Source organism: Pseudonaja textilis, chromosome 1, assembly GCF_049901715.1.
Source record: "Pseudonaja textilis isolate UNSWEBS1 chromosome 1, rPseTex1.2, whole genome shotgun sequence".
NCBI classification, from domain to species: Eukaryota; Metazoa; Chordata; class Lepidosauria; order Squamata; family Elapidae; genus Pseudonaja; species Pseudonaja textilis.
Genome location: NC_141990.1, coordinates 86,959,910 through 86,981,898, shown reverse-complemented (window position 1 = coordinate 86,981,898; position 21,989 = coordinate 86,959,910). Strand labels below are relative to the sequence as shown.

The 21,989-nt window shown below is 37.5% G+C and overlaps 1 protein-coding gene across 1 annotated transcript in view; it reads left to right on the top strand.

Moving 5' to 3' along the window:
- ARFGEF3 (ARFGEF family member 3) overlaps window positions 1-21,989 on the top strand; it is a 75,446-nt gene that overhangs the window by 40,462 nt on the left and 12,995 nt on the right. Inside the window, exons 17-30 of the mRNA XM_087940359.1 lie at window positions 167-277; window positions 1,703-1,853; window positions 4,001-4,315; window positions 6,382-6,515; window positions 7,028-7,173; window positions 8,175-8,354; window positions 9,934-10,081; window positions 11,925-12,047; window positions 13,467-13,564; window positions 14,157-14,301; window positions 16,693-16,821; window positions 18,538-18,714; window positions 19,850-19,964; window positions 20,626-20,728. Coding sequence (XP_087796485.1) covers window positions 167-277; window positions 1,703-1,853; window positions 4,001-4,315; window positions 6,382-6,515; window positions 7,028-7,173; window positions 8,175-8,354; window positions 9,934-10,081; window positions 11,925-12,047; window positions 13,467-13,564; window positions 14,157-14,301; window positions 16,693-16,821; window positions 18,538-18,714; window positions 19,850-19,964; window positions 20,626-20,728 — 2,075 coding nt within the window. The remainder of the gene's footprint in view (window positions 1-166; window positions 278-1,702; window positions 1,854-4,000; window positions 4,316-6,381; window positions 6,516-7,027; window positions 7,174-8,174; window positions 8,355-9,933; window positions 10,082-11,924; window positions 12,048-13,466; window positions 13,565-14,156; window positions 14,302-16,692; window positions 16,822-18,537; window positions 18,715-19,849; window positions 19,965-20,625; window positions 20,729-21,989) is intronic.

The following is a 21,989-nucleotide window of genomic DNA, read 5'->3' as shown; positions in this document are numbered from 1 at the left end:
GATAAATCTGTGCACTCTTTCAGTATCCAATAAGGGAGCTTCAACAAAGGAGAGCAATAAGCTATGTGACCTTTCTCCTTCTGAGATACCAGATATTTAGCAAATGTACAGTTAACGGCTCCTGGATTGAGCTATACTTCATCAGATGTTTTCCTCCTGATCATAGGTGTTGCTGCTAATTGTGCATCAGCCCTTGCTCAGATGGCAGCTGCCTCGTGTGTTCAAGAGGAGAAAGAGGAAAGAGATGCCCAAGAGCCCAGTGATGCCATTGCTCAAGGTATGGCTTCTCAGATGTTCAGTGGCCCTCAGTCAGATATTCATGATCTCCATATTGCTCCTTTCCCCCCTCCCCTTACTGTATTTTCTGCAAGAATCAAGTGTTGTGACTGGGAGGTTTGAGCCTGCTGTGCACTTTGAGTCTGATGTGTCAGAAGACACAGGTTCGAGTGATGAGGAGAGTTTGGCATTGGGATTTGAGCCTGCTTTAATGGGAGATGCAGACGTGAGCCAGGAGGATGAGGAAGTGTCGGAATCACCCTCCTTTCCAGAACCTTCCTCTTTAAGCAAAGAAAGTAAAGCTTTTACAGATTCAAAATAAGCAGAATCCCACTGCATAAAACAAGAATAGACATTTTATATATACAGTCATTTTAGAAAAAGATTTTATTATGACATAGTATTGTTAAGTCGGTGACTTGGCGGTTGACATTTCCAATCTTGAAAAAGCTTAGCAGGGTATACTTGATTCATACTTGATGGGAGATAATCTCAGACTATTAAATTTGACTCTGCTGGGGGAAAAAAAGATTTCCAAAGTAGATGATGGCAAGCCACTTCTGTACATTGTCAAGAAAATAATATGAATGTAGCAAAGTAATAACCATGAGTGGAACAGGACTCAAGGGAGACTTTTATTTTATTCCCAATAAGGTTTGACTGGAGTTGCAACCAAGAATCCTATAAATAAAGTAAGAAACTATAGCTGGTGGTATATGAGTGTGAGATTATTTCCTATCCGCTGTTGTTTTCAGGCCCCTTTTTACCTCTTTGTAATGGACACAAATATACAGAAGGGGAAATGGGTTTTAACCTCCTGATTCTGCCCAACCTGTGAGTTCAGTTTGTTTTTTGGTCCATATACTTGCACTCATATACTGCCTGCTGGCAATCAGAAAAATTGCCCATCTAAACTGTCTGCATTCAACTTTTTCTTTACTCTTTCTACTAAATATTTGAAGGTTAGGAACAGTGCCAGGGTGACTGTTTCCTTCCTCTCCTCTCAATGCTTTAATGTAGGATGTTTTAAAACTGGGAACTTCTTTCTCTTCTGTCTGGGAGCTTGGGTGACGTAACAAATGATGTTGTAATGACAGTGGAATGGGCAAAATCATTTTCCTTAAACATCCCAGCACCTAATGGCACTAATTTTGACTCTTCTCTTGTAAAGAAGAGGAAAAAATAGCTTGATTGAGAGGGGGGAATGGTGCTTTCATACTCTCCACATGTTAAATCCCTCCAATCCACCACAGCAAAATTAAGAAATTGACATTTTTAACCCCACCCAATCTGGCCCCATCTCAGACCATCTCTGCTTTAATTTGCTGGAAAGATATAAAAAGGCTCAGGGGTATTTATATATTGCACTGAAACTCGATAGGCTTTTAAAAGATATTCTTTTCTGTCTGAATATGTAATGATACAGTAAAACAGAAAGTGGAGCAAAAACTGGAACAGATGGGGAAGGCGCAAGGTGTCTGCCTCCACACCGCTCATGTTTTATGCATGGATGCTGTTCTTGCTGTGGGATTGGAGATGGGAAGCCACAACCCAGACTGTTGGCCTCACGTGTTTAGGTAAGGAAACTCTTTGGGTAAGCCAATTTAGACTGTAATGTGGAGCGCTTGCAGACAGCTTTCTCCAAAATGAACTTGACACTTTGCGGATTGCTTAAGTTATTACCAGCTGCTTTGCCATAATTATTCCTTTAAAAAACACAAAATATTATCTGTCCCTTTATTTTTTTTAAAAAGAGTTTTGTAGAAGGTTTTGTAATAATTAAGGAGGAACACAACATTGTGATTGTATATTTTGCTCTATGCATTTCAGCATTTGCAGGTTTTATACTACATATTTGCAATTTCTGAATTCCCTTTCCTATAGCTGTTGTTCCCCAGAAGCCCTGATTCTCATCTCACATAAAGATTTTAAGAGTTCTTCAGGTACTTGCCAACCACTTTGTCTAATTCCAATCCTTAAACTTCACTTATCAGACAGCTGCACGTACCCAGATGACCACAAGATGGCAGCTACAATATACATAAACTCAATGTTCTTTGCTGTCACCTAGTGCTCAAGAAGTGAAACAGTATTCCATAATTTTAAGGAGTTTTGTTTTTGTTTGAAGTCAATCGCTAAATGATAAGAAAAGGAAGAAATGCAATATATGAAGTAACCAGGGTATTATGTATAGCAAATAGGAGGAAGGTTTTCACATGGTGGATGATGTTGGATAGGACTAGAATTTCAGCTGAGAAACCGTCAATCATGGGCCTCAGAATATTGCGTTTTTAAAGCTGTATGTATCCCAATTGCAAATAAAAGTGCAGTAACATTACTGGATGCAGTAATATTTAGGGCAGCATAATTTTCTGGTAGTTTTGGAACAGGAGAGGAAAGGTGAATATGATTTGTGTTTATCACCTCAGAAGCCTGCAGTATTAATGCTGTATCATTCACTAGCATAGACCTGGGCATTTCATAGTCCTTCAGCTGTCCCTGTCTGATCCATGGCAGTGTCTCCGGGGGACGGGGGGAATTGGCAGGGTTTAAGGCAACGGCCCTCAACAAACAGTCCCAGTTTCTCATGTGACCTTTTGAGCCCACCCCTGAACGAGCAACTTCTCTCCCCCCAACTTTTTTCCCCCTAACATTGTGACAATCTAGGCAGAAACAATTGGCCTTGAAGCTAAGGCCGACCCCTGTACAATGATCCCTTTCTCTTTTGTCACAAGATCTCTCAAGTTATCTCTGATCAACCTTTTTTTAAAATCTCACTAGTTAGATGAGCTTAATTTTTGAAATCCCATGGGTTATATTTCCCCTGAAAGTGTTGAGAATTCTTGATCATTGTGCTATATGATAGCTGAAATATTTGGGTAGGGACAGTTCTTTGATAACAAGAACCAGAAATGTGCATGTTTCCAGGAATGTAGTAGAATCAAAGAAGACAAGGCAGGAGAAGGAGTGGAAAAACGTTCTCATCTTTGCTTCTGTGTTTTCCACTTAAAAATTTAATATATGAATTGTGATTCTCCCTTGCCTTTGATTACATTCCTCTTATACACTTTGCCTTTTAAGAATTCAAAATAAAAACCAAAAACCCCTTAACTTTAAAGTTATACTTCAGAATTCATTAACATTGTTTAGCTAGTAGTAAGCTACAAAATTATTATCTGTCACACATTTTATACAGTATTTGATATTTGTCCTTACAAAATTATCCAAAGATTGGTTCTTGAAAGATTATTAAGAGGTTTCCCCTGCTTATTTATTTATCTGACTGGGTAGATAGGTAGGTATTTCTCTATTTCTCTCCATGTAAAGCATTCTTACACAAATGAGTTTAAGTGTAAAAATCCATCAGCCCAGTTAAATTTTGTTTCATTCTGTTTATTTAACCATCTGACTAGAGCTGCTGTGACTAGCAGAGTATTATTAATGAAGATGTACTGATTGTAGCTCCGGTTATCATTTTAATTTGCAATTAGCATATATGCTTCTTGTGTTTACAGATTTACTAGTTGAATTGGTCCCTACAGTGGTACCTTGTGTAGAGTCCGAATTTGACGTATGTCAAACCTGACACCTTGGTTCTCTGTATTCTTGAAATAATTGAGGACGACCTTTAAAGGATAAATGTTTGCTATACCAATAAGATTTGCAACGAATAAACTAGCAGAACCATTCATGCTATGTTTCACTTTCCTATTTTTATTTTCAGAGTATGTGAATACATCAGCACTCTGGAACATGCCCATTTCAGTGATGGCACTTCTCAGCCACCTGTAACTATCACCCAAGCCCAACAGGGGGCAGTGGCACTTCAAGGTGAAGTACAGGCTACAGACTTTCCCCAGGAACTGATTCTGGAGCAAGAGGCAGCCCTGAGGAACAGTCCTGTCATCCAACCAGTATCTATTCAGGATCTCATCAAAGAAAGCAGTAAGGGAAGAGCTTTTGATTTTCGGGGAGGCAGCCTGATGACTGGGAGCAATGCTGCCAAGGCTATCCTCACCCTCTCTAATCAAGCCGACAGGTATTAGCAACAACATATTGGATGAAGTTTGGGGTTTATTTAATACCTTACAGTGGGGGAATTGCTGCCATTTTCACAAGCTGGGACAGTTTAATAAATGTCCAGAATTAGAGGGTGTGTGTGTGTGTGTGTGTGTGTGTGTGTGTGTGTGTGTAACCACTGTTTTAAGATATGTATTAGGGGAATGTTGAAATTTATGCTCATGTGAGATGAGTAGCCATACAAATATGGCAGACAGATGAAAGATAGATAGATAAACAGATGATAAATAGATAGATAGATAGATAGATAGATAGATAGATAGATAGATAGATAGATAGATGACAGACAGACAGACAGATATTAATTCTTAGATCATTGTTCTCACTCAGTATCTTTCCATTCTGAAATTCCTATGCATGAACAGAACATAACAGATACATGAAAGGCCGAAGAGTCCATAACTTCTAGTCAACTAGGTGTCATACCCCTGTTGGAGTCTGAATCCAAAGAGGAAGACAAACAACTGACAGGGAGTGGGAGTGTGGCTCCGTTGGCTGTGGAGGAAACTGGGGAAGGGCAAAGTCTGGCTGAGCAGAGCAGGGGAGAGGTAGAATATGGGAGAGGGAGTTCAGAGGAAGACCCAGGCCAACCCCCTCTTCATCCTAGGGTATGCAGAGAGGAATGGAGAAGAGAGCAATGTGAGTTGCATGGCTTCCAGGGGAGGAAAGGCCCTGATTCCCTTCATTAGCCATAGTTGGGAAGAGAGTTTAAAAGAGATGCATGCTGAGTGCGGCAGCTGCTGGGAGCAAACATGAGTTTATCTTGTGTTGACTTTGGTTATCTGTGTTCTTGGCATCCTCCCAACTGTGTTGAGTTATTACCATGCCTTCACATCTGGAATTCTTGCCCCTGCCCTGCTGGACTAATTACCTCATTTTGCCTTGATTGGACTTATAGTTACAGTTTTTGTTGACCACATTTTGGACTTGATTCTCTGCAGCCAAAGGCTGTTCCTGGGAGAGTTTTTCTCCAGCCAGAAAGTAACCAGGACATTGGGGGCAAAGTTGGAGCTAATAAAGAGATTCCTACTGATTATCTGACTCTGTTGCCTTTGTGTCATGCCCCGGGTCATCACACGAGTCTTCTAATTTAGTGATGAGAAATCTAGATATGCCGCCCCACCCACATTCCATTTTTGTAGTTTCAAGAGGTCTAGAAAATGATTCTGTGAAATTTAGATGTAAACTGCCAAAAATAACAATGTAACATGTCGTAAGAAACACATAAGAGGAAGAGGAAATGATCTATAATTGCTTTAAAGTTAGATACACAGAGAAATAAATGGATACTTCATATTGCTGTCTTTAACTTGCATTGCCAGGAATAAATGCTAGAGTTATCCTGTGCTTGGTTTGCTTGAATTTAATTATGATTAATATTGTCTGATAACATTGTAAACTGTTTCAGAAAAAGAAAGTGACAGGTTCTAACTCTGCCTCCTCCTGCCTGTTGTTAGAAAAAAAAATAGGGAAAACACACAAAGCCAAAGCTCATTGTGGTTCATTCTCAGTATGTGGCATAATAATTTAATGATTAAATTCATGATTTTTGTGTTGCCAGTTTTCTCAAGTGTTTTTTCTATGTAATGTCTTTAAACTACTTTTTTAGCAATTATATTTTTTGCTATATTTTTTCTTATACATTTCTATCATAAAATATATCATAAATCAGGATTTCCATATAGATTTCCCCCCCCCACATTTGACTATAACTGTGTTCAATATATTTTCAATTTTTCCACTGTGTTTTGTTGGTTATCAAACTGATCAAAAGTTGAGTTATTCGAGGTCAACGAAATCAAATTAGTCCTTGCTGGTTGTATGGTATTAGGATTCAGAACTACCCTATTCTTTGTTGATTGAACTGTCACTGTTTTGGGTTTCTTACTGCTATATCTGTGTGCTAAACTCTTGCCCATAAAGGAGAAATATATATGTGGTAACTCAGGTCTGCTTAGTGGCTTATATGAAAAACGGGAGTGAAGATTTGATAAGGAGCAATACCTTTTGCCTCTTTCCATGAAGGCTTTTTGAAGATGCTGTGGACAAACTGAATCTGATGGCTTTGGGAGGTTTCCTGTACCAGCTAAAAAAGGCCTCCCAATCCCAGCTCTTCCAGTCAGTTACAGACACAGTCGATTATTCTTTGGCCATGCCAGGTATGCTTCTGGAACAGATATTTTTAATTCTAATTATGGATGCAAAATTATTAACAATTCATGTTCAAGAACGTTAATGCCTGTCACATTCTAGAATGCCCTAATGATGCACTAACTTTATTGTCTTTTTGACACCCGCCAATTTATTTTAATTCTCTCAGGCATTTTAATCAGTCAGTCTGCTAATTTTAAAGCTATATGATGCTTAGTAACTTTTGAATTATTTTGCTCGCTGCTTTTATTTGTTTAGTGTTATATACTTTAACTACTTGCTTACTGGGTTTTATTGTATATTTTAGAAGTTTTTAGAATTGCATGGTTTGTATTTTATTGTGCAGTAGGTCACACTGGGGCAAACTTGGTTTTGAAGGGTTAATTTTAAAATGTAAATATAATGAATGACTGAACTAATAGCAGGAAACAATGAAGAAGTTGGATGTGTATGTAGATATTGTGTTATTTTAATCTTTTAATTCATATTACCAGATATTCTACTCATTCTTAACTTCTAGGAGAAATAAAATCCACTCAAGAAAGAAGAAGTGCACTTCACTTGTTCCGTCTAGGAGGAGCCATGCTCCGAATTGTGAGGAGTAGAAAACGGCCTTTGCTGCATCTTATGCGTTGTTGGCACCTAGTGGCTCCTCACTTAGTGGAAGTGAGTGAAATTGGGGATGGGAAGAGGAAAAAAATTATAGAGTTTATACTATTTTCACATTGCAATTTGCAGCCCAATATTTTTATTTTATTTTATGTAGAAGAATGAAAAAACTGCCTCATTTCAGAGATTTTAAGACAGGAATATCCAACCTTGGCAACTTTAAGATTTGTGGATTTCAACTTACAGAATTCTCATACTGGCTGGGTTATTGTGGAAGTTGAAGTCCACAAGTCTTCAAGTTGCCAAGAGTGGACAATCCTGTTCTAAGGAAGTATATTAAATCAAAATACAAGGAACAATGTACTTACATTAAAAAAATAAGAAACATTCACGGATGTTTTTTCTACCTGTTTTATTACCAGAGGCCTTCTGGAATAGCCCTATTTTAACTATTCTCTGTAAGGCCATAAGAGTGGGGCCACCTTGCCTTGTTCCAAAGCAAGGAAGGAAGCAGCCATTAAGAACATCTGCATCAAAATTCTGTTCTGTTCAGCTTCCTGATTAGAGGGAACTACCAGGTGTTCTCCATTCACCTGGATCAGGTGGTGTTCTGACCAAGGCTTCCTGAGACAGTAACAATCTCACGCTGTTCCCAAAAACCTTTTATTTTATTTCAACAGCTGTGAATTATATGCATTCACAAACTGTAATGAGTCCCAAACAGTTTATGAATAGTTGAACAGAAGTCTGCCACAGTCTTTCGGGATAAGGCTGATAAATACCCACTTTATCTCCCTTGAAATGCTGCCAACAATTAAATTGTCAATTAGCTGTACAAGGCCAAAGGGAGAACGAAGTCCACACAGAGCTTCAGAGTTTAAACCGACCAGAACGAACAAAGTTGCTTCCTGCAAAGGGTCATGTCCCTTTGCTCTTCCTTTATGTCTTATGGGAGGGGCCAATCATCTCTAAGAATGTCTGTGTTTCCTCAGTTTTCTTGATCTGCCTGTTATCAACAAAAAATATTATATATTTTGCTTCTTATTCTCTCGTTGCAGGCTGCCTGCCATAAAGAAACACATGTTTCTCGGAAGGCTGTTTCTTTTATCCATGACATCCTTACAGAGGTTCTGACAGTTTGGAATGAACCGCCTCATTTTCACTTCAACGAGGCACTTTTTCGTCCCTTTGAGCGCATCATGCAGCTTGAACTTTGTGATGAGGACATTCAGGATCAGGCAAGCTAGATTTTGGTTAAGTAAGGAGGAAACTGTCCTCAGGTTTTTAAGTTTCAATTAAAAAAAAGATTATATGCCTGATGGATGCAGTTTTGCATTTGTTTATACAGGTACAGTAGTCATGGACTATTCGTAGTTACCACAGATCTCTCCAAAACTACTTACAACCTGCTTTTGAAATTATAATGGCCTCACACAAGCTGTGTGGTCACATGATCGCATTTTGGGCTCTTGGCAACTAGCTCACCTTTATGGCCATTTGCAGTGTCTCACAGTCATGCAACCAGAATTTGTAACAGTTTTGCTGTTTTCCAGTGTTTACTTCCAGTTCCCAGACAAATGATTGGAGAAAATGATTTCTTTAACAGCTACAGAGTTTGCTTTTAACAGGATCACCATTCTGTATAACACATTACTGTGAATAGCTGAAACAGAAAACACCGTCTCAGGGTTTTAAGTAATACTCCCAGGATAAATAGGACTCCGAGGCAAGCAGGTTCCTCAAAGGAAATATTTAGGAAATATTTATTGGAAATATCATTTTATTGGATGATATTTATTGGAAATATCATTTTGGCACAGTTTGGTGAAAACCAATTCTGAATATTCCCGTGGTTTTCACCAAGTTAAAAGTAAAAGTTTTCCCCCTTCCCCAAACAGTCAGTCCAATCATTGTGTCGTCCAGTTGCCTGGTAACATCGCTCCACCTCTCTTTGAGCACCTGTGGGAATATCCTTGGTTCCCAAGAGAAAGTATTTTGGCTACAACCCCCTCTATCTCTAGTCCCCCTTCCCTAACCATCAGCTCCAGTGTTGCAACACTGAAGCTCAATAAATGGCCTTGCTCAGGCCAGCTTCAGGATTGACACACTGATCAGTTGTATCAGGATAAAGGTATCCCAACAAAAATTAATTTAATTTTTTTAAATTATTTATTAAACTTGTATGCCACCCATCACAGGACAAATATTTTTAGTGCTATGATTAGAAACATATAGTTGATAAAGAAGCTGATTGTAATAATCCATATCCTGGTTTTTTTTATGTACTCATACGAGATTCATGAAGGTATAATGCCATATTTAGAACATTCCCTAATTTAGGGCTTTCATTTTTCAGGAGCTCCTCAACTCAGCTCTGATATTCATATTTCTCAAATTTCCCAGTGTCTACACCACTGTAATGTATGAATTCACTTGATAAATAACCTAACGTAGATTTCATTATATGTACAGTAATTCACCGGTTAATGGACCTTGTGAGTCTGAACTACAGGTTGTCTTTATTCACAATTACCTCATACATGGCCGCTTGGAGTTATGACAGTGATGAAAAACTTTGATCTATCCTCACATTTATAACCTTCACCAATTTGTAAAGCAAAGTTGAAGTAAGGTCACAAGCACAGTCACAGTTTCATTCATAAGCCAAAGTGCCAGTCCCAATGAGGGGCCTTTCTGTAATTGATTTGCTTGACCCCAGTGAGTATGTTCTGAGCCTAGCTTAGTCAAGATCCAGCTTATCATTTTCTTTATGTTGTTTATTTTCTTTATAATGCTTTGGTGCTTCAATTATACCAGGTGGTCACATCTATAGGAGAGCTGGTGGAGGTGTGCTCAACTCGAATTCAATCAGGCTGGAGACCATTGTTCAGTGCTTTAGAAACTGTGCGCAGCAGCAGCAGCAAATCAGAAGTTAAAGAGTATCTTGTTGGAGAGTATTTGATGGGTGAGCTTCTCTAATTCTCTCTTCCCCCTCCTCCTGCTTTAAGAATTAATTTCTGAAAACCAATCTGTTGCAAAATATTGAAAAATACTGACCAACCTGGTAAATTACAGCTAATACAAAACTTTGTTGCAAAATATTACAAATAATCAAATATACTTGTATTTCTGTTTGATAAATAAACCTTGATTTTTATTGCTTCAGTTTTTTAGCTTATTTCAGGAATAATCTAATGATTAGGACTGATTTTTAAGAAATATCACTATTGCCTTTGTGCTTGATTTTCGAAGCTACCCGTAAAGCTAAACAATCCATATGATAACTATTTTTACTCCCTAATACCTCACAATTTCAGCATGAAAATAATCTGTGTTTATTTTTGTTGCTGCTGACCTCAAGGTGTTAGGTATATACAGGCAATGCCATGCCTACTGCTCAATCTGCAGAAGCCTGCACATCCTCAGGTTAATATGTTCTCTCACTATTAGGGCTGCACACCCACAGGGCTTCCCATCCAAAGTAGTGACTGGACCTCAGGGAGAATAACTTTTTAAAGAATGAGGCCCAGCTTTCAGCATATCCAGACTAAAATAACCTATTTGATTACTTTAAAAAAAAAAAAGTTTGAGTGTGTTTATCCCGGACTGGTCTTAAATTTCTTCTTTTCTTCTGCCCAGCTACACTGCTGTTCCAGTAAGAATTAATTCCCTCTTTATATCCCTGTAATCCCTTAATTCAGGAGAGTCAGGGTGGCTGGGTGGAATTGAGCATTTACTGGCCAGATGCCTTTCCTGATGCCACACAGAGTTCACAGCAGATATCTTTTCTTTTTATCCGAGAAGAAAAACATCATAGGATTGAACTCCCTATCTTTCAAATGGGAGGCAAGGATCTTCACCACTAGACCACCACTCTGCTCAAATATTACAGAAAACCACAACTAAAAAAACCTCCAAACTACAACCAACAGCCTTTGCCAACTGAACTGATGTGAAATGTGCTGACCCTAGTAACCTTTTTTTTTTCTGAAAGTATTCATCCCTCCAGGCATTTAATAATTAACAGTGATCCAACTGGTAGTCAAAGTCCAAATCAGATGCTTGACTGATTGGACATTCTTCTAGCTTCATCTCCTTCCATACTGAACAGTTCAATCAGTAGGATCCATGATTATTTTGCAACTATGCAATGACTTGTGTAATTGCATAATCAGATGGAGATGCACAGTACTTTTATTTAAGTGATTTATAGCTTATCTCCTTATGGTAGCGCTTTATCAGCTTTATCAGTGGAACATGAAGCAGCAACATGTAGATTACAAAAACTCATACTTTCTAATGTTAATGACTATTGATTTGGATTTTTTTCCAGTCCAGATATGTTATTCTTATACATAGAATGTTCTTATAGGAAGCTGCTTCTTGCTGAATTAAACCATTACCGCCCCCTTTATCAGAGGTTATTAGCAGAGGCTCTACAAAGCTGGATATGGAATTTTTTCACATAAAGGTTCCAAGGATTAAATCTATGGATTTCTAATACCATCATAATTATTAGTGTTGCAATAAGAATTCAAAGTTCCTGTTTTGTTCATAAAGACACATCAATGTTTATTCAATCTCTCTTGGTTTAATTTGCCATTAGAAACATCGCCATGTGCTGGAGTCCTAGTATCCCCATCTTTGCATAAACCTGCTTGGGACTTAACTTTGAGACATAATTTTAAAATGCAGATGGTATACTTCAAAAAAAGCCCACACTAAATAACATTATGTACTCTGAAGCCATTCGGCTTCTAGAAAATGGAACATTTTGTAATTATTTAAACATTTTCTCTGTCTTTTAGGAAAATGCCAGGCTCCAGTATTTGATGTCTTTGAAGCTTTTCTAAATACTGACAACATCCAAGTCTTTGCAAATGCAGCCACCAGTTACATCATATGTCTTATGAAGTTTGTCAAAGGATTGGGTAAAACTCTTTTTTTTAGGGGAAAAATGGGCAAATTTTATGTCATATGAGGATTCATGTTTGTTGAAACAGATGTCAAGCAGTGTGTAATGGAGGGTAGCCAACACCAAAAACTACTACTGAATGCAGTTAAACTTACAACAATACCCTTATAACTTTCCAAGAATGCTGAAGAACATTTTTGCATTATATTTTAGATAGCTCTTTTGCTATTTTCTGTGGCTATCATTTCCCATATTATGCCTTCAATTAGCATTCATTAACAACTGTAGGAGAGTTTTATGCAGCTTTCCTAGTGCTCTAAATTCAGAATTGGTAAGACTCTAAAACCCAGGAGTGCAGGCAATCTTCCCAAAGATTAACAAGACAATCAGCATTTTTTTTAGTTTTAACAGTTTTATTAGGCTATAATATAAAATACAAAAACACAAAGGGGAGAGAATGGGGAAGAGAGAACTTTAGAAAAGAAAAAAGTTAAAATGGCGTAGACTTCTGGTTCCCTCTGGTGCAGTAGAATAAGGCATTAAACATCAAACCTCAACTTTTTACTTTTGCATAATAGTATAAACTAGCCATTTCTATAGCAACAAATCCATATAATCAATAAAACCCAAAATCAAAGTGTCCTTTTTCCCCCACCTCAAGCACAAAGTCCAGAAATGGTTTCCAAGTAGAAACAAAAATACTTATATTCTTTTCTTTGATCCAAATAGTCAGTTTAGCCATCTCTGCTTAACTCCATCAAATTTTGCAGCCATTCATCCATTGTAGGAATCAAAATATCCTTCCATTTTTGTGCATAGGGTAGTCTTGTTGCCATCAACATATATAAGGTCCAACTTTTTTCCCCACATCTTTTTCAAAGTCAGCATTTTTTTAAAAAAGCCTTTTATTATAGAAAGAAAAATGTAATAGAAGGGCACACTCTGGCTCCACATGATTGGGTACAATCAAAATGGAATATGTTGAACCCTGAGGAAAAGCTAGGCATACGTGGGCACTCATGTGTTGTGTTTGATCCCTGAATCAAGCCAACAATTTCTGCCTTCTCCTACCTGTTAATCCTTTGAAACCCTGTTTTATTTTTGTGCCTGAGTAAATCTTTCTGGATTTGATTGACAACACGGCTCCTTGTTTTATTTTTGTGCCTGAGTAAATCTTTCTGGATTTGATTGACAACATGGTTCCTTGTTTTATTTTTGTGCCTGAGTAAATCTTTCTGGATTTGATTGACAACACGGTTCCTTGTTTTATTTTTGTGCCTGAGTAAATCTTTCTGGATTTGATTGACAACACGGTTCTTTGTTTTATTTTTGTACCTAGGTAAATCTTTCTGGATTTGATGACACACAGTTCACAACAGCAATTGTCTTTTAATCTACCATGTCTCACCTTTTCCTTTCCTTTCTCTCCTCACAGGGGAAACAGATTGCAAGGATATTGGTGACTGTACATCAGGATACCCATCTACAGATTTGTGCCTTCCTGCTCTTGATTATCTCAGGAAGTGTTCCCAGGTGAGTGGATTGAAGCCATACAGATTCAGCTGTCATTCCATCAAAACACTTAAATTAGTTCCTAATCAGAGGCTCTTACACACAGTGAGCCTTTCATGTGCATTAAAGACCTGGCTTAGTGGAGAGGGCTCTCAAGTGGTACATTCTAGACTGAAATAGCATCAGGATTAGTGGGTTCTCCTATTGTTTTTCTTATAATGCCTCATTGTTCACTCCTGAGTGTGTACAGTGGGAGAGGAGTTTAACACTTAAATTCTATTTGTCACATTTACTGTTAAATTCCCAAGTAATTAGTAAACAGTTGAAAGCACATGGGTAGAAAAGGGCCAGTGAAATTAAAATCACAATGAAGATTGAAGAATTTAGTTTCAAAGTTATAGTATGTAATGATCCCCATTCCCCGTTCTCATATTTACCATTATTTTCTTCTCTGCCACCTAATCATTGCTGCAATTAGTTCTGACCAGCTAGACTATCAAAAAATGAAAAATACTTTAGCAGAGTGGTTTTTTTTAATATATAGCTTAATGTCATGATAATGATATGCCAATGGAAATCCCCAACCAATTATACCATGTCCGTCCCTTTTTAGCTACTTGCCAAAATCTACAAAATGCCCTTGAAGCCTATTTTTCTCAGTGGGAAATTTGCTAATGTACCCCAAAGGGTCCAGGAACAATCCACGAGCAGCGAGGATGGCACTGAATGTGTCCTTTCTGAGTTTGATGACGACACAGGTAAACAAATATGGCTTATCTAATGAAAAATGAACTTCAATATCACGTACTAAAAATGTGGTTCTGTAGTTATGCCATAAAAAGTTCATCAGATGGATTCAAATTTATTCATTGAAATAATATATATATATATTGTATATATTTTGGTGTGTGTCTGTGTGTATTCTACGAATATATATATATATATATATATATATATATATATATATATATATATATATATATATATAGCTTTTTGAGGTTCTCACATCATTATATTTATATGTAGATCTTTGCAGTTGTTCGGTTTTTCCACACAAGATATCGCTCAGGCAGCATGCTTTGATGAAGTCTCATTCATCATCTTCAGGCTTGTGTCTTGGCTCTGTGCTTCTCAGAAGACACAAGCCTGAAGATGATGAATGAGACTTCATCAAACGTTGCCTAGATACTTCCAATCTTACACGGGAGAAAACCCAAATAACCAAAGATCCACATACAAATACCCGCGAGAACCTCAGAAAACAAACAAACATACACACACACACACACACACACTTTATGGTATCATATATATATCTTATGATGTCGGGGTGTGTCTATCTATCTATCTATCTATCTATCTATCTATCTATCTATATACATACATATACATACACACACACACACATACATACATACCATAAGAAGTTCATCAGATTCAAATTGATTCATTGAATACACACACACACACACACTTGTCATGAAGATAGTTTGCTAGAAGGGAAAAGCTACAACCATAAAAGTTTTAAAAGCTTTTTTAAAAGAAAACAAAAGAGATCTAGACTTAAATTTCTCTTTGATATTAATTTCCCAGAGAACTTTTTTGGGGGGAGCCTAAAATATTAACACAGAGCTAAGGGGTCTGTCTCATTTTCTGCAGTTGGTTATTATCAGGTATCATAGGTGTTTTAGAAGATTTCTTATAGCCATGAAGAGTGAAATATATGATCTTCAGGGTTCTGCCTAATTATAATTTCCCTTGTTTCATCTGAAGCAGATTAGGCATACGCACTATGGAAGGCAAATCTGCTTGCATAAATTTCTTCCCTGTTATATTTGCCTTTAATGTGCAAATGCAGGCTGGAGTCTAGCCATTGTGGAAGAAGAAAACATCTCCAAATCTGATTTCTAGTCTCTTCCAAATCCAATCCTAGGTCTGTTTCTGATAGGGAAATGCAATTCAGCTCCTATAAAGGGCCAGATCTGCTGTTAAACCTGCAGTTGCTATAATCTCTGGTTTAGAGAATGTCCTCTAAAATATTGTTTAAGGAATTTTCACTGGAAATTCATTGCCTATTTGATTATTTGCCAATTTCTCAGTTTCTCTCCATTCCTCATTTCTGCATAACTATAACGATATGATCTACATCAAAGAACAAACAGATCACTGATTTAAAGAGAACAGCATTATTTCTGCAAGCGTCATTATTTCACAAGATGCTATTTTTGAATATGTACAAAGTACATTACAATATAATGCCTTCATTCTGCAGAGAGCTGCATAAATATTTCTGGCTCTGTCCTCAGCTGGAGCCATTTCTAGATAATATCGTAGATTGCTTTTTGTATATACCCTATTTTACAAGGGACCTAGATTTTTATTCAATTTTTAAAAAATATCTATTCTAGCTCGCATTTCTGCTTATATCAATAATCAAAGTGTCTTGTTCTTCTCTCCCTTTTGTTAATCTTTTATTTTCCTGTCACTTGCGTCATCTGGTTTCCCCCCCCCCCCTCACTGAATATAAATCTGTTAACAAGGGAAAGATAGTATGAAGAAACAGGAGAGTTGTGCTAACTACTTTCTGAATGGAACTAGGCTAAGTGGATATCAGAGGTACAAGTGGGATGTGTGTAGTTTTTCAACGTGATCAAACAATTTGTCCTTTTCTTTTTTACAAAATGGATAATCCTACTTTGGAGGAAGGTTCGAACCAGGTTGTGTTCCTCATTGATTATGAATTTCTAGTTTTTGAAAGGCTGCCCCTTTGAAGATGCTGTTATATCAGAGTAGAAGAAAACATGGACTTGTACATTGATTGCAGTGTATTGCATGAAAACAGTGGGTGATTTGTCAATTAAATTTGGGCAAAAGGATAAGAGAACAGCAATTCAGATAGCAGATGCTGACATGGAGAATTTCTTTTCGGAAAAGCCTGGCATTTGGCATTTAATTAGCCTTTGCTGGAAGCCAGGAAAACAGAACTGAACACATGCAGGCTGTAATAAAATAAATTGAGTCTCTTACGTGCAAGCTGTAATAAAATAAAAACAGATATAATTGGAATAAAAAAGTATGAATCTGGGGAAAACACAAAAAGTTTATCATATATTATACATATTCTTTTACATAAGATTTTGTTTCCTTAGGCCTTATTAATGTCTGGATCCTTCTGCTAGAAGAGCTAACCACTGCCATATCTAATTGTCCTCGGCAACACCAGCCTCCTACTCTGGATCTGCTCTTCGAACTGCTAAGAGACATTACCAAAACACCAGGTAATTAACTGAGTTTCAGTACAAAAAAATTAAAAGCACATCTAATCTCCCCCACAGGGATCTAAATCTGCAAGTCATGGCATCTCAAAGGAAGCTAGGCTCCCAAAACAGTGGGGCTTATACTGGTATCAGACCTCTGTTTTGTAGATTTTGACTTATGTACTGGTACATCCCACCACTGCCACTGATTTCCACATCTGCTTCCAGAGAAGGTTTGATGTCAATTACTGTATCTCAGACTAATCTATTTTGAAGGCTTTTCACGGAAAATAAAATTGCAGAACGTTTTCTGAGAGCATGCTGTGTTAATTAAGTCTAATTGCTGTGATACAAACAAAATGGAGGATCAGGAGTTGAGAAAAAAAGCACACCCAAGGGCATCATTGTCTTGCAGTTTTCATTTGTACTCCATGTTTTACAGTATTATTAAAACTGGTTCATGCTGGCATATTTATATTTTGCATGATAGTTGGTAATTTAAATAGAGATATATTGAGCAAATGCTGCTGTACTTCTTTGGACCCCAAATTAAACCACTTAAAGTTGACAGAACAGGTTTAAAATAGAGATAGGGTGTTCCAAAGGGAATCACTTTGCAATCCCTTGAAATTTCTATGAAGACACTGCAAAACTCAGCGGCAAACAAGTAATGCCAACGTGTGTGTGTGTGTGTGTGTGTGTGTGTGTATTTTGTCAATTGCGTAGCTCATTAAATTTAAAATGAACAAACCTTTTAAAATAGAGGGAAAACAACTCCAAAATTCTGACACTCTCCCCCCAAAGTTATCATTTTCTCACAGCTTGTTCTCTTTTCTGGTCAACATGGGTTATTTAATTATACGCAAGAGAGTGGTTAAAGATGCTGAGCTTGTCAGCTGGAAAGTTGACAGTCCAGGTTTGAGACCTGAGCATGTGTGACAGGGTGAGCTCCCATTACTTGCCCCAGCTCCTGCCCACCTAGTAGTTTGAAAGCATGCAAATGTGAGTAGATAAATAGGTAGTAGCTTGTTTCCCCAAAAAGGAAATGCAAAGAAGATGGCTAGAATTGCTCAGCTAAGAAGAGCTCCATCATCTCTTTCCGGTCCATTTTTATTTCCTGGTCCTCAATAGGCAAGCTGTAGTTCTCAAAATGTTGTGGAGTTTAACTTAGCATACCTTCCAGAGGTGGTATTCAGCAGGTTCTGACCAGTTCTGGAGAACAGGAGCAGAAATTTTGAGTAGTTCGGAGAACTGGCAAATACTACCTCTGACTGGCCCCACCCCCATCTATTCTCTGCCTCCCGAGTCCCAGCTGATTGACTGGGTCTTCTTTTGTTGCCCTGCACGGAAAATGGAGCTGGAAAGCAGGTTAGTGGGGTGGGGAGGGAATGGGATTTTGCAAGAGTGGGGTGGGAATGGAGATTTTACAGTATCCTTCTCCTGCCATGCCCACCAGGCCGCGCCATGCCCACCAAGCCACGCCCATAGAACCAGTAATAAATTTTTTTGAATCCCACCACTGATACCCGCCCACGGTTCATCTTAGCTGAGACTGCTAGGAATTAGAGTTCAACAATACCTAGAAGTCCATAGTTTCTTCCTCTCTAGCGTAGTCTATCAAAAATTCCTCTTCTCTGCTTTCTTGAGATATAGCAGCCAGGGTAAGGTCATGAATTAACCTAAGCATATATTTGAAAGGTGGGGAGATCCTTTATCCCACTGTTTTTCCTCTTTCAGGCCCAGGATTTGGTATTTATGCAGTTGTACACCTCCTGCTCCCTACAATGTCTCTTTGGCTTCATCGCAGCCACGGTGATCATTCTTACTGGGATGGGGCATCCTCTAATTTCAAGCATGCCATTGGCCTTTCCTGCGAATTAGTGGTGGAACACATTCAAAGTTTCATACATTCAGGTGAGTAAAGCAGAGGTGGTATTCAGCAGGTTCTGACCAGTTCTGGAGAACCGGTAGTGGAAATTTTGAGTAGTTCGGAGAACCGGCAAATACCACCTCTGATTGGAGATTTCACAGTATCCTTCCCCTGCCACACCCACCAAGCCACGCCCACAGAACCAGTAGTAAAATTTTGTGAATCCGACCACTGGAGTAAAGCACATCTCACTTGTTAACCTTGTGGCAAATAAACACGACTGCTGTAGATTCATGCAACGTAATCAAAAGTATGTGGATTACCCATTGAAATGAGAAAGAGACCATATTAAGTAAAACTGGTTTAGTTTCTTTGTATAGTTTTACATTTATTGCTGATAAATGGAAATTGAAAGTTATTTGTTTAGAGGTTTCAAAAAATAATGGAAGCTTATTTATTTATACATGCATACATACATTTTCTATAGCTAACCAGTTCACTGCAGGCTCTGGTCTACTAACAATAATAAAAGAAAAACAAGAGCAGTCCAAAACAGTTAAAACAATTGTAATAAATCAATTAATATATTGTGTACCAGGGGTACAAAATAACTCTCCTTCGGTGACCTCTTCCAACTACCTGGCTCTAGTGATTGAGAGAAAATGCAGGGTCTTTAATGTGTTATACAACACCAACAGGGTCAGAACCATCTGGATCTCCAAGGGCACCCTGCTCTACAGGACAGGCACCATGATAGGAGACCAGAAGTGTGTTTATTTTTTATTTTTTTATGTATTTATTTGTATCTCATCTTTTTTTATTTTTACAAATGCAGCAACTCAAAGCAGAAAACTTATCCAATATTGCTTCCTTGTCCTATTTTCCCTACAACAACAGCCCTTTGAGGCGGGTTGGGCTGAGAGAGAGCGCAATTGGCTCAAAGTCACCCAGCTGGCTTTCATGGCTAAATCAGGATTTGAACTCATGGTCACCTGTTTTCTAGCCTGGTGCCTTAACCACTAGACCAGACTTGCTATAATTACCAAGCTCTGGGAAATGATTAGGACGAAACAGAGCAATTTCAAACCTATTTTCAAAAAAATAATATGGCTGTTCCCTAAGCTCAGTAAGAAGTAAATGAAGGCTTGTCTTTTAGTAATACTTTTCTTTCTTTTTTAGATGTTGGCTATGAAAATATGATCAACACAATGCTCAAAGATCTTTTCAAGTTACTTGTAGCTTGTGTAGCGGAAACCACCGAGACCATCTCTAGAGTCGGCTGTTCTTGTATCAGGTAGTACAAGATTTTCTTTCCATAATTGTTCAACTGAGAGTGAAGTAAGCAAATATTTGCATTCTTCAAGTACCTAAAAATCCTGTTTGTTTCCTATCCAAACAAATCATTAACACTAAATGAAAGGCCAAGAAAGAATGGAAGTTATACTGCTCTTTTTATTGTTTTTGTTCGCTTTCATTTTGTGATACATTTCCCCTACATAACTTCCTGATTGTACATGATAAATTTATCCCTGGCTAAATGACTATTATTTCTGTGTATCTTTCCTGGGCAACATAGACATGAAAATCAAATGCAGAAAGAGACTCAGTACTTCGATAGTACATAAATCCCTTCACAATTTTCTGACATAGCTGGCAGTTCAATACGGATTGTTATCTGATTGTCGACTGAATGGATGGAATCCAACTGTCGCCTTCTAATAGCTGAATAATGCAACAATGGATTATTCCATTGTAGGAGAAGGACACTACCTTTTGCCTGTGTAGACCTTTGTACATCTTCTATACAACTGTTCTGAAGAGTTGGGAAACTCCCTGAAGATATTTTAAGGGTGTGAAGAAGGGAGAAGTTGAAAGAGTACAAGCAGAATCCAGTAGATCGTACCCAAACGATAAATAGATTTCTGTGTCTTCCACCGTTTGTTCCTTCTCTACAGATATGTACTAGTGACAGCTGGTCCTGTTTTTACTGAAGAAATGTGGCGTCTGGCATGTTGTGCCTTAGAGGATGCTTTTTCAACTACTCTTGAACCAGTGAAGGTATAGCCTATATATGATTAAAACTGATTTTAGGGGTTATCGTTTCTTTAAATGGGATTTTTCAGGTTGCGCATGTGTATGCAGGTGTGTGTGTGTGGTTATTTATTCATACACATATTATGTCTTTCCACATACAGAATTTTATGAAAACCGATGTGGCAGCATTATTTCTTTGAACTCTCAATTTCACAGAGACAGGGGTACTCTTGGGAATACCTTAATGTATGAATGTGGATCCTCTTTTCACTAGAAGACACGCTCAGCAGTCTCCAAAAGGAGGAAGTCTATACAAGTTTATACAATTCAGAAAAAATACCTAAATATCTTATAGTGATTAACATTAGCTGAATAAGTCCGAAAACCCAAAGGATTTAAAAATGCTTATAATTATAAATAACAATATAAAATTAATTCAATTCTTCTATTTTTAATTATTTCATTTTTACAGTACATTTTATTGATATTTGTAAAAAAAAAGTACACAGAAAATAACTTATGGCCAAAAACACACACACACACACACACACAGAAAGAAATGTTTAAAAAAGATAAAATAGTTCCATCTAATTGTTAATCAAATTAATTATTAATATTAAATTATGAATTATAATATCTACAATTAAAATAAAAACAAAAAGCCCTAATAAATAATATTAATAAATAAAATTAAATGAAATATAAGTGACCTAAATATATCATATGTTATTTCATAATGAAAAATCAAATTATACATACAATTGTATATTCTTATAAAAGTTTATGAAACCTATGCCAAAAGGAAACTATTTTTAAATTATTATAAAAATGTTTTTTTCAAAAACGGTTAAAGTAAATGTGTGTTGAATCTAATCCATGATATCTGGACCGCGAATAATTTTGCACTCCCTCAGTGTAATTATCTTAACTATTTCCAATGGGGTGTATAATCAAAATTCCTCAAAAAATAGTCCGATTCCATTTTATTCCTTTTCATAGAATGTATACAAAGGGTGAATTCTACTCCTGAAGAGTAATCTATAGTGACAATAGATTCCAAAGGCACCAATTGGATTTGTTTGTCAGCCGCAAACAACCAGATCCACTTGTGAAGAGTTCAGTTAGCTGTTTTATTCAAGCCTATACCAGAGGAATCTTCTCAGACTGATGGTTTGTATCTGGGTGTCACTAGATAAGGTTTGGTGGCATTCAAGGAAAGTCAGACTTTGGCCTCTTGTGCCCATGTTGGGATTCCAGACTAATTCCCCTTTTGATGCTTTCCCTT